The sequence below is a fragment of the Orbicella franksi genome, chromosome 15 (genome assembly GCF_964199315.1).
Source record: "Orbicella franksi chromosome 15, jaOrbFran1.1, whole genome shotgun sequence".
In the NCBI taxonomy this organism is placed as follows: Eukaryota; Metazoa; Cnidaria; class Anthozoa; order Scleractinia; family Merulinidae; genus Orbicella; species Orbicella franksi.
Genome location: NC_138159.1, coordinates 184,218 through 197,700, shown reverse-complemented (window position 1 = coordinate 197,700; position 13,483 = coordinate 184,218). Strand labels below are relative to the sequence as shown.

The 13,483-nt window shown below is 36.8% G+C and overlaps 2 protein-coding genes across 5 annotated transcripts in view; both read left to right on the top strand.

The window, feature by feature from the left end:
* The window catches only part of LOC145469462 (uncharacterized), a 27,937-nt gene extending 26,497 nt beyond the window's left edge, over positions 1–1,440 (top strand). For all 4 annotated transcript variants that reach the window (XM_081453189.1, XM_081453187.1, XM_081453191.1 and 1 more), the window contains one exon: positions 1–1,440. This exon is cut by the window's left edge and continues 155 nt beyond it. The gene's annotated coding sequence lies outside the window, so the exon portion shown is untranslated.
* A 99-nt stretch (positions 1,441–1,539) lies between these two features.
* LOC145469471 (ribosome biogenesis protein SLX9 homolog) lies at positions 1,540–7,047 on the top strand. The gene is made up of 5 exons (XM_081453205.1): positions 1,540–2,094; positions 2,185–2,332; positions 2,456–2,609; positions 4,216–4,281; positions 5,277–7,047. The coding sequence occupies exons 1-5, from the start codon at positions 2,002–2,004 to the stop codon at positions 5,398–5,400; spliced, it is 585 nt and encodes a 194-aa protein (XP_081309331.1). The 5' UTR covers positions 1,540–2,001; the 3' UTR covers positions 5,401–7,047.
* Positions 7,048–13,483: the final 6,436 nt, after the last annotated feature.

Genomic DNA, 13,483 nt, shown 5'->3' with positions numbered 1-13,483 from the left:
GGACTAGTAATAATAAAGTGAAGTTTACAGTAAGAAGATTTAGATGTATTTAGGTTATCAGGCAATTTATATAAAATTTCCTAGTAGCAAATGAGTCTTAGTTCTAAGCATATTGATGCAATATTTATTTAGTTAGATAATCAGTACTTGGAAAGACAGATTTTGTGATCTAAACAAGTTGTCTTTTAATGAGGATTGAATGGAAATGGTACAAGTATTTAATTTGAATCCAAAACAATTTTAGGAATTGCAGAATGTTTGCCATCCAGGGTAGGGAGAGGTTCATTTGTAAGCTATTCGTTACAGTCCCCTTGGTAATTGTAACAGACCATTGGATAAATTTTGTTTTTAAATGTATGCAGATATGAAATTGTATGTTCTGGCACTTTTAACTTTTCGTTTATCTTGATTCTTTATTCTTACTCTCTTGAAGTAACCGGCATCTCTATAAACTCTCTTTTTACACTTGTGTTAAACACACCTTTATTCGTACGCAGTTTGGGTATCGCGCTTTTGCCTTCTGTTGTTTGGAGTGAGTGCATGAAAGCAAGTAGTTTTGTTTGATCGTGCGAATTTGTACTTTTCGTTTCGCAAGGAAACGTCAACAGAATCAACGAGAGTCCGAACTTTGGTGTTTGCCGTGGAAAGTGATGTTTAGTTTTGGTAAATATATATATCTGATATTTAGGTTGTAGACTTTTCATATTTTGTCACATTTTAAGTACATATTTACTGAGAGCGACTTTGCTCCAAGTCAGCAAGAGTCAAGGTTTACACGCATTGTTTCATTGCTGATTAAACAAGGCTAGATATGCGAATCTGAATAAGGGTTGTCGCCATTTGTTAATGTTTCCAGTCCGTATTTGTAATGTTCCTAGTTTACAATAGTGTATCATCATTAGACGTAGAGGAATAGTGAAGGCCATTTTTGGTTAATATTTCAGGTTATGTAACACAGTTAATCTAGATATCTTGTAGGCTTTTAAATATTTGCTTTAATTAGCTAAATATGTTAAGTTGATGTCTCTAATGAATCAAGACCTAGCTACTATGTTCGTAGTTTTATGAAGTTTTAAGTAACCACGTCCGAAATAAAATGACATTTTTAACAGGTTAATTACATGTAGTAGAGCATTGTGTCAGAAACCCCGAGGAGCTAACACTCATATGTTTACAAGCTGACCACACCCCTGGTATTTCAATAGATATTGGTTTGCTGTAAGCTGCGGAAAACATGCTGAAGTTGTGAATTAGGAAGAAAGTAGTAATTAGACTAAAACCACTTTTGCATTATTTTAAAAAGTTAACATTTGCGTTGCGCAACTTACGAGAGAGACCAATATGACCTTAGTGCGTCAAGGAAATCTGAAGTACAAAGCACGTATAGAACATGTTTAGGAATAAGTAAGAACTGATAGGGAATAAAATAGAAATTCAGTAGACTGAGTTGATGGTGTGAGTTTGTGGGGCCTTAAGATCCCTGTTAAACCATAATTATGCATAAGATAAGACCACCTCAGTTCATAGAAAAATCACCATTGTGAAAACGATACCCTTCTAGGTAGTGATTTCTGGAAAAATCACGATGGTGAAAACGATGAAGCGGTTTTTAAATCAAAATTTATGCCTAATTTTTTTTCTTTCTTCTTCAAAACTCTTCAAACAACGTCAACTTTGTGAAATAAAACTGCCTTTCTGGGGACCTCTGGGCACAAATGTTTTCCGTTTTGAACGCCGAAAATAAAGGGAAGAAGAAGGAAATAGATATCTAAAAAAACCCAGTTAACTAACTTTAAGAAAATTATATTCTCCTTCTCGCTCTCTGTGTTGCTTCCCCCCATTCCCTCCTTTCCCCCTCTCCCCTTATTTTTTGGACTTCCCTAAACCTTCCCTCCATCATCATCTCAGGCTCTCTCTCCTGACAAGGAAGGCAAAGCGGAAAGCCTGGGATTGAGGTTGCGCAAAAAAGAGAGAGAGTCTGGGGTCGAGGTCGAAAACAAAATGGCGAAGGTACGGCGAAACCGTCGCAAGTTCCATCTCCCGGCTGTAAAACCCAACGAAAAAGATAAGACTGATACTCTGATGCCAAATGAGGTAGATAAATCATCCGTGCACACGTTAATGATTGGTTCTGAAACATTATTACAAATCTAAAATAAAAGCTTAATTATTTTTCGTTGACAGTCTACTCTTCCAGCTATATTTCCCATTGATGGACTGTTTAATCCAAGCAAATCCATTAGTTCTGAGACTACAGATGTTAAAGAAGTTCAGAAGCTTCAAGTGAATAAAAAGGACAAGAGAAAGGAAAGGCATGAGCGATTTTTACAAAGTGGGTCTTATTTATTAAAAGTAGTAGTAGTTTTAAAAGCTTTCTTTACATTTCTCTTTGATCTTCTTTTGAATATCAGAATGGTGAACACATGGCATGCTTGTTTCCCTTTGTTCCGCATAGAGCTAAATGCTGCCAGACGTGTAGAAGAAAGAAGCAAAAAAGCAAACGAAAGGTCCAAGACAGTTGTTGTTGGGGACATGGAACCACTATTATCAGCTCTTCCTACTATTAATGTACCAGAACTTATTAGAGGTTCAAAAAGCTCAAATAATAGGTAAGGTTTTAAGATTTCCAGAAACAGAATGGAGTTATAATAAACTGATGTTTTAGGATGACGGGTAACTCTAGTTGTGCTCCTGCTTTGTTCTCAATCCTGTCTAAATAATTATTATACATTGAACTCACTATCTCTTTTCTGATTGGCCAAAAGTGTACTGTGAAGTTTCAAAATCAGCACCTGTGACGTCATGTAGCTGCAGATTATACAATAATCTCGTCAAGGACATTCAAGGTCATGGGCAATCATGTCATGTATGACCGTGGTGCATAATTTCTAAGGTTAATCATGTCAAGTTTGCATGCTTTGTGTTGCTTGCTGTCAGTGAAGAAGCAAAAACATGACTTTGATTTTTTTTTTCGTTCATTGTATAATAAAAGAATTGTTAGTTTCAGTTTTTGTGATATCCAGAATAATCAAGGTCTTGGTAAGGGTTATAACTCCTACCTGGAACTTGATTATTCTGGATATCACCAAGACCTCATCCAATAATTGTTTTTAATAATAATAATCATCATCATCAGCATTATCGTTGTATCTATAACAAACTTCTTGATTGTGATTGGTTATCCTTACACTTATTTGTCACATAATTGGCGCACGATTAGGTGGGTGTCCAATTACAAGTGTTCAGTTTCAACAAGTTGTAATTGGGTACCTGTAATTGGATACCTTCACCATTCACAGGCAGTGTTCCAGATAAGTGAGGGGTCTTGGGTCAAAAACCTGACAAGATCAGCTACACGACCCGATAAATTAGTAGAAAAATTATAGTGATTTGGTGGGAGCATTGGAAATTGACCCGTTAGAATTCCTTTTTGGCACCCAACCTTTAAAACTTACCTGGAACCCTGTTCACAGGTCAATTACAGTTATGGAAAGCGCTACTCACTTTTTTGCTCAAAAGAAGTTCTCAAAAGACTTTTTTAATTTCGAAATTTTGTTAATTGGGCCTCGTGTCATATAATTCAGGGAGTAATCCTGCTCACAATGTCAAAGCGGCACTCGTGCTATGCACTCGTCCGATTTTGAAATTACTTACGTGATTACTCCCTGTGATATACTCCACCTGGTCCAATTACTATCACTCATTACTATCCATAAATCAAAAATGTATCTTGTAGGTCCCTGGAAGTCTTGTTATTCTGGCGATGGTCTTCATTATTATTTGATTTTTGTCCATATTTACAGTCTTGTATGTTTAGTTGACATCTATTTTTTGTCTGTATTTTTTAAAATATCTTTTTATATTATCTCAAAAGAGGAACATGAAATACCAGGTAGATATGACAAGTACCTTTAATTAGAGGTTATCAGAGAACAATCTGATTTGACTGTGTGTCAAATATCATCATTCCTTCCTCCCCCATCTCCTTGAAAATGTAACAATAAATAGATGAAGGCAAGAGAAGAGTTGCTAGAAACTCCATACAGAACTTTGAAAAATGACAAACCTTGCTTTGTGAGGCAACATAGTACCTGTTGAGTCTATAGAGAAAGATTTTTCATCTCTATAGTTAGGACCTTTATAAATAACTGGTATTATTTGGACAGACATGAAAACCTTAATTTAAAATGTCTATAATATTGAATTACCCTGCAGTAATGGAAATGAAAAAACAGCAAGCAAGAAAAGTAAAATGAGTAAAAAAGCCCGGCAAGCTCTGCAGTAAGTCCTTTATAATTACACTGTATCAAGTTTATATATATTTATGTTGTGTTGTTTGATGTTTAAGAGCAGTTTTGAAGCCTAGACACACAGCCAAGTACATACATGAGGCTTCTGTATAACTTAGAATGCCAATAATACAAGTCATATTCTTTTACATTGAAGTTTCAATCTTTATTCTTTGAGCTGCAGATAATTTGCAACATTTGCCATGTGTTGGGTGCTACCGTGTAGCTTGAAAGTGTGTATGTGTTTTTGCTCATTTCCACTACAAAATGCAGAATATAGTGGGTAATGTAGAGGTAGAAAGTAAGAAAAAATCCAGAGGTAACCCAAGAATTTATAGGACATCAGATTTGGAAACAGAAAGGTCTTAGTGTTATTAACCAAAGCTTAAGAGTGAGATTGATAACACTTACTTTTCCCAGCTTGATTTGATCCATTGTCCTGGTGCTGTTGTTTGACATGAAAGAGACTGTGACAGGATGAGGACAATAAATAAAATAAATGAATAAATTCCAATATTTAAAGAGGGAGCCACATCTTTCATGCGAGTCCTCTAGTCTGGTCAAAAACTGAAACAACACCACTGGGATCCAGACAGACAACAAGACACAGAAAATCACAAAACTAATTTCATTTTATTGATCTACTTTAACCTAGGTTATGGCAAGATCTTTTAGGTGTCAATTCTCATACAAACCCTTAAAAATTGTGAATAGCTTATTTTCCCAGGGGTTCAGCTTACAACCAGAGGTTTGGAACTCAGAGACTGTTACGCTGGTAAAAGACAAGAAAAGCTGCTGGGGGTACATGTTTTACAACATGTTCAGTAATTTAATAACAATGGTAATAGTGGGAATTATTTTCTGCCGCTTTCCATAGTTACTGTCATGTCTATAACAGCAAGTTGGGTGTCTACAAGGATGAGTAAACAGTTGCCCACCTTGTGAAAAGACCTTGATTAACCTTTTTGTCTCCATGTTCTTTTACAGAGCCAGTGAAATTGCACATTTCCAGCAAGTTCTAAAACACCCTGCGTTTAAAGCCAACCCACTTGGAGCCATTTCTGAGCATATTAAAAATGCTGTCCAAAAAGAACTTGAAAATGTGACTTAATGTAAGGAATTTAGAAATTGCAGTTAATAAAATTGACAGTCTCTAAACATGTATAATAATGTATATCATTTGTAAACAAGTTATCCTAAATTTCTCGAAGTTCAAGTTACCATGGCAACTGCTTAAGAGTTATTTGTGGGTTTGGGGTTTAGGGTTAGGTTAGGTTATGGTCAGGTCATTTGTTTATTTTTGAAGAATGTAATCAGTACATGTCAAGATTAACTTTTCAGTAAGTGTTAAAATTGTTGAAGTGGATTTCTTACTTACTTTGTCCTCTTTATTCCTGATGGAACATACTATGATTATCAGTTGAGTAAGGTGCGATGAAAGTTTGGTGACCAGGTTTTGACATTCAACTTGTGTTGTTGTCACGGGCAACTGGCTCTGTTTCCAGTGGCAACTTGTCAGCCTTTGATGTCAATGGCAGTAAAGTGCACAAAGTTGCAGGCAACAGTATTGTTACCATTGGAAACAAGGATAGTTGCCTGTGGCAACACCTTAATTTTAAGTCCAAAACTTTGTCAATTGTAGTAGGTCTTCAACAAGCGCTGGCCACCTTACCCTATTAAGTTTTGTGCAACACTTTTTGCCTCATGCCACTTAAGCTGTTTCTCTTCCAACTCTGCCATTCATGTGTGCCTCCAGGTGTAATGGAGTCAGACTCTCCCTCTTTGGTGCTTCCCCTGTGGGTTAGTGTGGAGGGGATTAAGAGAATCAGTCTTAAATTTTCTGGGGTCACCTGAAATAAGCCCACAAGGCTGAAATTAAGGGTGTTTTCAATGGCTTATACTATTGCTATGGCAGCCTTTTGTGTCACAAAAAATGCCATAGCTTGTTTATCAGTGATTGGGCATTTGTTTGTTACCATTATTGTAGCATCAACTAAAAACAAGAGGTAACAAAGAAGTGCTGAAAAAATCATGTCATGTGCCACCTTATTGTCCACCATCAACTGTTTCCTGGCTTTTACTGAAGCTCCTTTAAAATAAAATACTACTGATCTCAAAAGTCTGTTTCAAAACGGGTCCCACTTGTAAAAATGGGTCCTTCTTGTAAACATAGGCACGCAAGGCGTGCAAGAGTTATTTTTTTGTGTGAAGCGTCAGAGATAGGAGCATTCATGGTACAGTAATGATTTGGTTAATTTGACATTTTTTCTTTGGTTGCGATGTTACATCGGTCATGGTAAGATAGCTAAATAGTAAGCCATAAAATGTTTGACTGAACAAACTACAGTAATCTGACACGTCTCCAGATTAATGTAGATACCATCTTATTTTCTAACAGGCAATTTGATTCGTTCTTTGATACAACCCGGTGTGACATGCACACATGCATAACTCCCTCACTCACCGATCACATAACCCTTCCAACCCCCAAGAGGAATTTTGGCTCAAAAATACTCAAGTTAATTTAGGGACTTTTTCGCATTTTATACGAGACGTAAGTTTACCTTTTCACACAACACAACACAACACAACACAACTTCACCGAAAATAGAAAGAAAGAGAAAAAACCTCTGACACATTGAAAGTCTGATTTAATTAAATTGCACTTTAACTTGGTGCCGTGCAGTCTTCAAAGAACATTTGAACAGTTTTCATACTTTTTACCTTAAAAAATATCGGACTGAAATGAATGTCATCAAATAAAACTATTAAACTGCTACTTCAGAGACGTAAAAACTGTCCAGAAATGAAAGCTTTTTTGTTTAATATCCTGGAAACAATAGCCGATAACTTGTCAGCTCTAATTGAATTTACTACCATATAAAAAACAAAAGTGTTAAGTTACCATTTGTTACTAAAAATAGCAAACATCTTGTGGGAAAGAGTGGTGACGATTCGTCCGCTCTAATTGAATTTACTCCCTTGTGAAAAACAAGTGTCACATTACCCTTAGTAACTAAAAAACAAAAATATCTTGTTATATTTGCATGCAACAAGAACAAAACAATCGTTACCTGCACTTACTAATGTAAACGTTAGAGCTGTTTCAAATCTGAAGTCTCGTCCCCTCTAAAACATGTCCTAAGAACTAGAAGCGACGATTCGTGACCTCTAATTTAATTTACTCCTTGTGAAAAACAAAAGTATCAAGTTACCTTTAACTAAAAATAAAAATATCTCGTTGCATTTGCATACTACGAACTCGCGAACTGTTTCAAACCTCAAGGCTCATCTCGTTCATTTAACTAAAATCCTCAGCCTAACCCACAGAAAATGTCGAAGTAAACCCAATATATGAATACTTCCCCTTTTATAGAAGAATGAATACGGCCGTTCTGAACTTTATCAGGATCAGATCTTCTCACATACCATTTACCTTTACAACAAGAAATTTGATTGGCTGTTTATAGTAGATCCAATCTGATTGGTGTGACATACATACATCTCTCACTCACTCACTCACTCACTCACCCATTGACCCGTAACATACTCGATGCGCTGACTAAGAGGTATTTTTTTGTAAAAAAAAAATAACTCAAAAATGGGTCACACTTGTAAAAATGGGTCACACTTGTTAAAATGGGTCACACTTGTTAAAATGGGTCACACCTGTTAGAATGGGTCACACTTGAAAAAATGGGTCACACTTGAAAAAATGGGTTTCACTTGGAAAAAAGTGTCACATCTGTAAAAATGGGTCACACTTAATATGATCACTCTTGGGAAAATGGGTCACGCTTAGAAAAATGGGTCTCATTTGGAGAAATGGGTCACACTTGGAAAAAAGGGTCAAATGTGTAAATGGGGGTCACTTATTGAAAAAGGGGGCTCGCACTTGGAAGAGAGGTCACACTAAGTAAAACGGGTGACACTTGTATAAAGGGGCCAGAACACTTGGAAAAATGGGTCGCACTTTCAAGAAAGGGCCACACTTGTAAAAATGGGTCACTTATGGAAAAACAGGGATCACGCTGGGAAAAGTGGATCATACTTGCAAAGAGTCAAACCTGTAAAAATGGGTCTCACTTAGAAAAATGTGTCTCACTTGGAAAAATGGGTTACAGTTGGAAAAAAGGGTCAAATGTTTAAAACTGGGTCACACTAAAATGTGTCATTTATCGTAAAAGAGGGTCACTTATTGAAAAAAGGGGCTCACACTTGGAAAAGAGGTCACACTAAGAAAAACAGGTGACACTTGGACAAAGTGGCCAGAAAACTTGGAAAAATGGGTCACACTTTTAAGAAAGGGCCATACTTGTAAAAATGGGTCACTTATGGAAAAACGGGTATCACGCTGGGAAAAGTGGATCATACTTGCAAAAAGAGTCAAACCTGTGAAAATGGGCTATACTTTGAAAAAAAAATGGGTCACACTTAGAAAACTGGGTAACATTTGGAAAAAAGGATCACACTTGGGAGAATGGGTGTTTCTTGGACACAACTATGCTCATTTGTTATGTTTAAAACAGCAGTAAAAGATTGTCATGTATATGGAAAATGCCTTTTCATGTATTCATGACTTACGCATGACCATTTTGACTTTGTGGTTTGAGGATCCTGTTCATGATATTTTGAAACTGCTGTTAACATGGACCTTGGCACACTACTGAAAAAAAATATTCTCTGCTCAAAATGACATGTTTAATTTATATTAGGTTTGAGCAGTCGGGGTTTATTGAAAACGATTGCAGATGAAAAACTAATAATATAATAATTATAATAATAAATTAATATTTTAAGAGGGGGCCTCCAATCACCTAGAGGTGATTTTCAGGAGGGTCCTTTAAAAAAGAAAAGTCTAAAATATACATTTAATGTCTAAAATACAGAAGTAATAAAAGCTAAGGAGGTGAGACTAAAACTCAGGTTTCAAACTAGCACTAGGATTCAAAACACTACTACTAAAACATAGGCACGCAAAGCGTGCAAGAGTTATTTTTTTGTGAACTATAAGTCTCGGAGATAGGAGCATTCATGGAACTGTTTACAGTAATGATTTGGTTGATTTGACAAGTATTTTTTGGTTGCGATGTACAGCAAGAAAGAAACTGGGAGTTTATGATGTACATACGATGTTACATCGGTAATGGTAAGATAACTAAATAGTAAGCCATAAAATGTTTGACTGAACAAACTACAGTAATCTGATATGTCTCCAGATTAATGTAGATACCATCTTATTTTCTAACAGGCAATTTTATTCGTTCTTTGATACAACCCACACTGTGATTGGTCTGACATGCGCACATGCATAACTCCCTCACTCACCGATCACGTAGCCCTTCCCCCGGGGAAGGACTACGTGATCTTATATGGACTATATAGGTCTGTACGGCACCGAAGGGTATGGTTTTTCAGCCGTTTTGGTCATAAATAGGGTATCGATTTTAGCTGATTTTGGCCATTTTGGTCATAAATAGGGTACGGTTTTTGCACTCTAGCCTTGATATGGGTATGCTTTAAGAAGAAGCCACTTTTTCATCATTATCGAAAAGGAAATCAACAAAAGCCCTTCACAAATTTATATGTTTGCGGTAATTTAACATTGGTTTGAACTAGGGAGCTAATTATAACGCAGGTCTGAAACAGGGTTTTGATTTGAGGGTCAGGTCGTAAATAGGGTTTCGAATTTTTGGTCAGGTCATAAATAGGGTAAGGAATATCGCAGATTTTGGTCATAAACAGGGTAAGGGTTTTGGGAAGCGGGCCGCACACCCCCAACCAATTTTTCTGGGAGTACCCCCTCGGGAAGCCTTCCAGCCCCCAAGAGGAATTTTTGCTCAAAAATACTCAAGTTAAGAGAACTTTTCGCATTTTATACGAGTAGTAAGTTTACCCTTTTTACACAACACAACGCAAAAACACTACTTCACCGAAAATTTAAAGAAAGAGAAAAAAACCTCTCTGACACGTTGAATGTCTGATTTAATTAAATTGCACTTTAACTTGGTGCCACACAGTCTTCAAAGAACATTTGAACAGTTTTCATACTTTTTACCTTTAAAAATATCGGACTGGAAAGAATGTCATAAAATGCCCATCAAATAAAAATATTAAACTGATACTGCAGAGACGTAAAAACACTCTAGAAAGGAAAGCTTATTTTTTGTTTAATATCCTGGGAACAATAGCCGATAACTTGTGAGCTCTAATTGAGTTTACTCCCATATGAAAAACAAAAGTGTCGAGTTACCATTTGTAACTAAAATTAGCAAACATCTCGTGGGAACAAGTCGCGACGATTCGTCAGCTCTAATTGAATTTACTACCTTGTGAAAAACAAGAGTGTCAAATTACCCATTGTAACTAAAAAATAAAAATATCTCGTTATATTTGCATGCAATAAGAACAAAACTATCGTTACCTGCACTTACTATTGTAAACGTTAGAACTGCTTCAAATCTAAATAGTCTCGTCTCCTCTAAAACATGTCCTAAAAACTAGAACCGACGATTCGTGAAAACAAAAGTATCAAGTTACCCTTTGTAATTAAAAATAAAAATATCTCGTGCCATTTGCCTACTACTCATGAACTGCTTCAAAACTCAAGACTCATCTCGTTCATAACTAGCCACCATTACACTGAAAATTATGCACTCTAAAACAACCCAGTGTACGTATGTAACTGTCACACTCCCCTCCAAACCGGACTAAAAATCACAAACCGGCAACATACACGTCACCAATTACCAAAGTCCTTGTGTTTATACATACCTTGTGTTTCTCACGAACCATTTACCTTTACAACAAGAAATTTGATTGGCTGTTCATAGTAGATCCAATCTGATTGGTGTGACATTCATACATCTCTCACTCACTCATTCACTCACTCACTCACTCACTCACTCACTCACTCACTCACTCACTCACTCACTCACTCACTCACTCACTCACTCACTCACTCACTCACTCACTCACTCACTCACTCACCCATTGACCCGTCCATAACATACCCGACGCGCCGACTAAGAGGTATTTTTTTTTACCAAAAAATAACTCAAAAATAGAAAAATTCAGCGCGATGCGTGATTGGTACCCCCCTGCGTGCAACGACCTGAAAAAAACATAGGCACGCAAGGCGCGCAAGAGTTATTTTTTTTGTGAACTATAAGTCTCGGAGATAGGAGCATTCATGGAACTGTTTACAGTAAAGATTTGGTTGATTTGACAAGTTTTTTTGGTTGCGATGTACAGCAAGAAAGAAACTGGGAGTTTATGATGTACATACGATGTTACATCGGTAATGGTAAGATAACTAAATAGTAAGCCATAAAATGTTTGACTGAACAAACTACAGTAATCTGACACGTCTCCAGATTAATGTAGATACCATCTTATTTTCTAACAGGCAATTTTATTCGTTCTTTGATACAACCCACACTGTGATTGGTCTGACACGCGCGCATGCATAACTCCCTCACTCACCTATCATGTAGCCCTTCCCCCCGGGGGGGGGACTCCTTTATATGGGCTATATAGGTCTGTGCGGCCCCGAAGGGTATGGTTTTTCAGCCGTTTTGGTCATAAATAGGGTATCGATTTTAGCTCATTTTGATCATTTTGGTCATAAATAGGGTACGGTTTTTGCACTCTAGCCTTGATATGGGTATGCTTTAAGAAGAAGCCACTTTTTCATCATTATCGAAAAGAAAATCAACAAAAGCCCGTCACAAATTTATATGTTTACGGTAATTTAACATTGGTTTGAACTAGGGAGCTAATTGTAACGCAGGTCTGAAACAGGGTTTTGATTTGAGGGTCAGGTCGTAAATAGGGTTTCGAATTTTTGGTCAGGTCATAAATAGGGTAAGGAATATCGCAGATTTTGGTCATAAATAGGGAAAGGGTTTTGGGAAGCGGGCCACACACCCCCAACCAATTTTTCTGGGAGTACCCCCTCGGGAGCCCTTCCAGCCCCCAAGAGGAATTTTTGCTCAAAAATACTCAAGTTAAGAGAACTTTTCGCATTTTATACGAGTCGTAAGTTTACCCTTTTCACACAACACAACGCAAAAACACTACTTTACCGAAAATTTAAAGAAAGAGAAAAAACCTCTCTGACACGTTGAATGTCTGATTTAATTAAATTGCACTTTAACTTGGTGCCACACAGTCTTCAAAGAACATTTGAACAGTTTTCATACTTTTTACCTTTAAAAATATCGGACTGAAAAGAATGTGATAAAATGCCCATCAAATAAAAATATTAAACTGCTACTGCAGAGACGTAAAAACACTCTAGAAATGAAAGCTTATTTTTTGTTTAATATCCTGGGAACAATAGCCGATAACTTGTAAGCTCTAATTGAATTTACTCCCATGTGAAAAACAAAAGTGTCGAGTTACCATTTGTAACTAAAAATAGCAAACATCTCGTGGGAACAAGTGGTGACGATTCGTCAGCTCTAATTGAATTTACTACCTTGGGAACAACAAGAGTGTCAAATTACCCATTGTAACTAAAAAATAAAAATATCTCGTTATATTTGCATGCAATAAGAACAAAACAATCGTTACCTGCACTTACTATTGTAAACGTTAGAACTGCTTTAAATCTAAATAGTCTCGTCTCCTCTAAAACATGTCCTAAGAACTAGAACCGACGATTCGTGACCTCTAATTGAATTAACTCCTTGTGAAAAACAAAAGTATCAAGTTACCCTTTGTAATTAAAAATAAAAATATCTCGTGCCATTTGCCTACTACTCATGAACTGCTTCAAAACTCAAGACTCATCTCGTTCATAACTAGCCACCATTACACTGAAAATTATGCACTCTAAAACAACCCAATGTACGTATGTAACTGTCACACTCCCCTCCAAACCGGACTAAAAATCACAAACCGGCAACATACACGTCACCAATTACCAAAGTCCTTGTGTTTATACATACCTTGTGTTTCTCACGTACCATTTACCTTTACAACAAGAAATTTGATTGGCTGTTCATAGTAGATCCAATCTGATTGGTGTGACATACATACATCTCTCACTCACTCACTCACTCACTCACTCACTCACTCACTCACTCACTCACTCACTCACTCACTCACTCACTCACTCACTCACTCACTCACTCACTCACTCACTCACTCACTCACTCACTCACTCACTCACTCACTCACTCACTCAC

Coding starts and splice junctions, on each gene's coding strand:
- LOC145469471 (XM_081453205.1), top strand. CDS start 2,002: ATGGCGAAGGTACGGCGAAACCGTCGCAAGTTCCATCTCCCGGCTGTA. Junction 2,333..2,455: donor GCATGAGCGATTTTTACAAA/GTGGGTCTTATT, acceptor TGTTCCGCATAG/AGCTAAATGCTGCCAGACGT. Junction 4,282..5,276: donor AAAGCCCGGCAAGCTCTGCA/GTAAGTCCTTTA, acceptor GTTCTTTTACAG/AGCCAGTGAAATTGCACATT.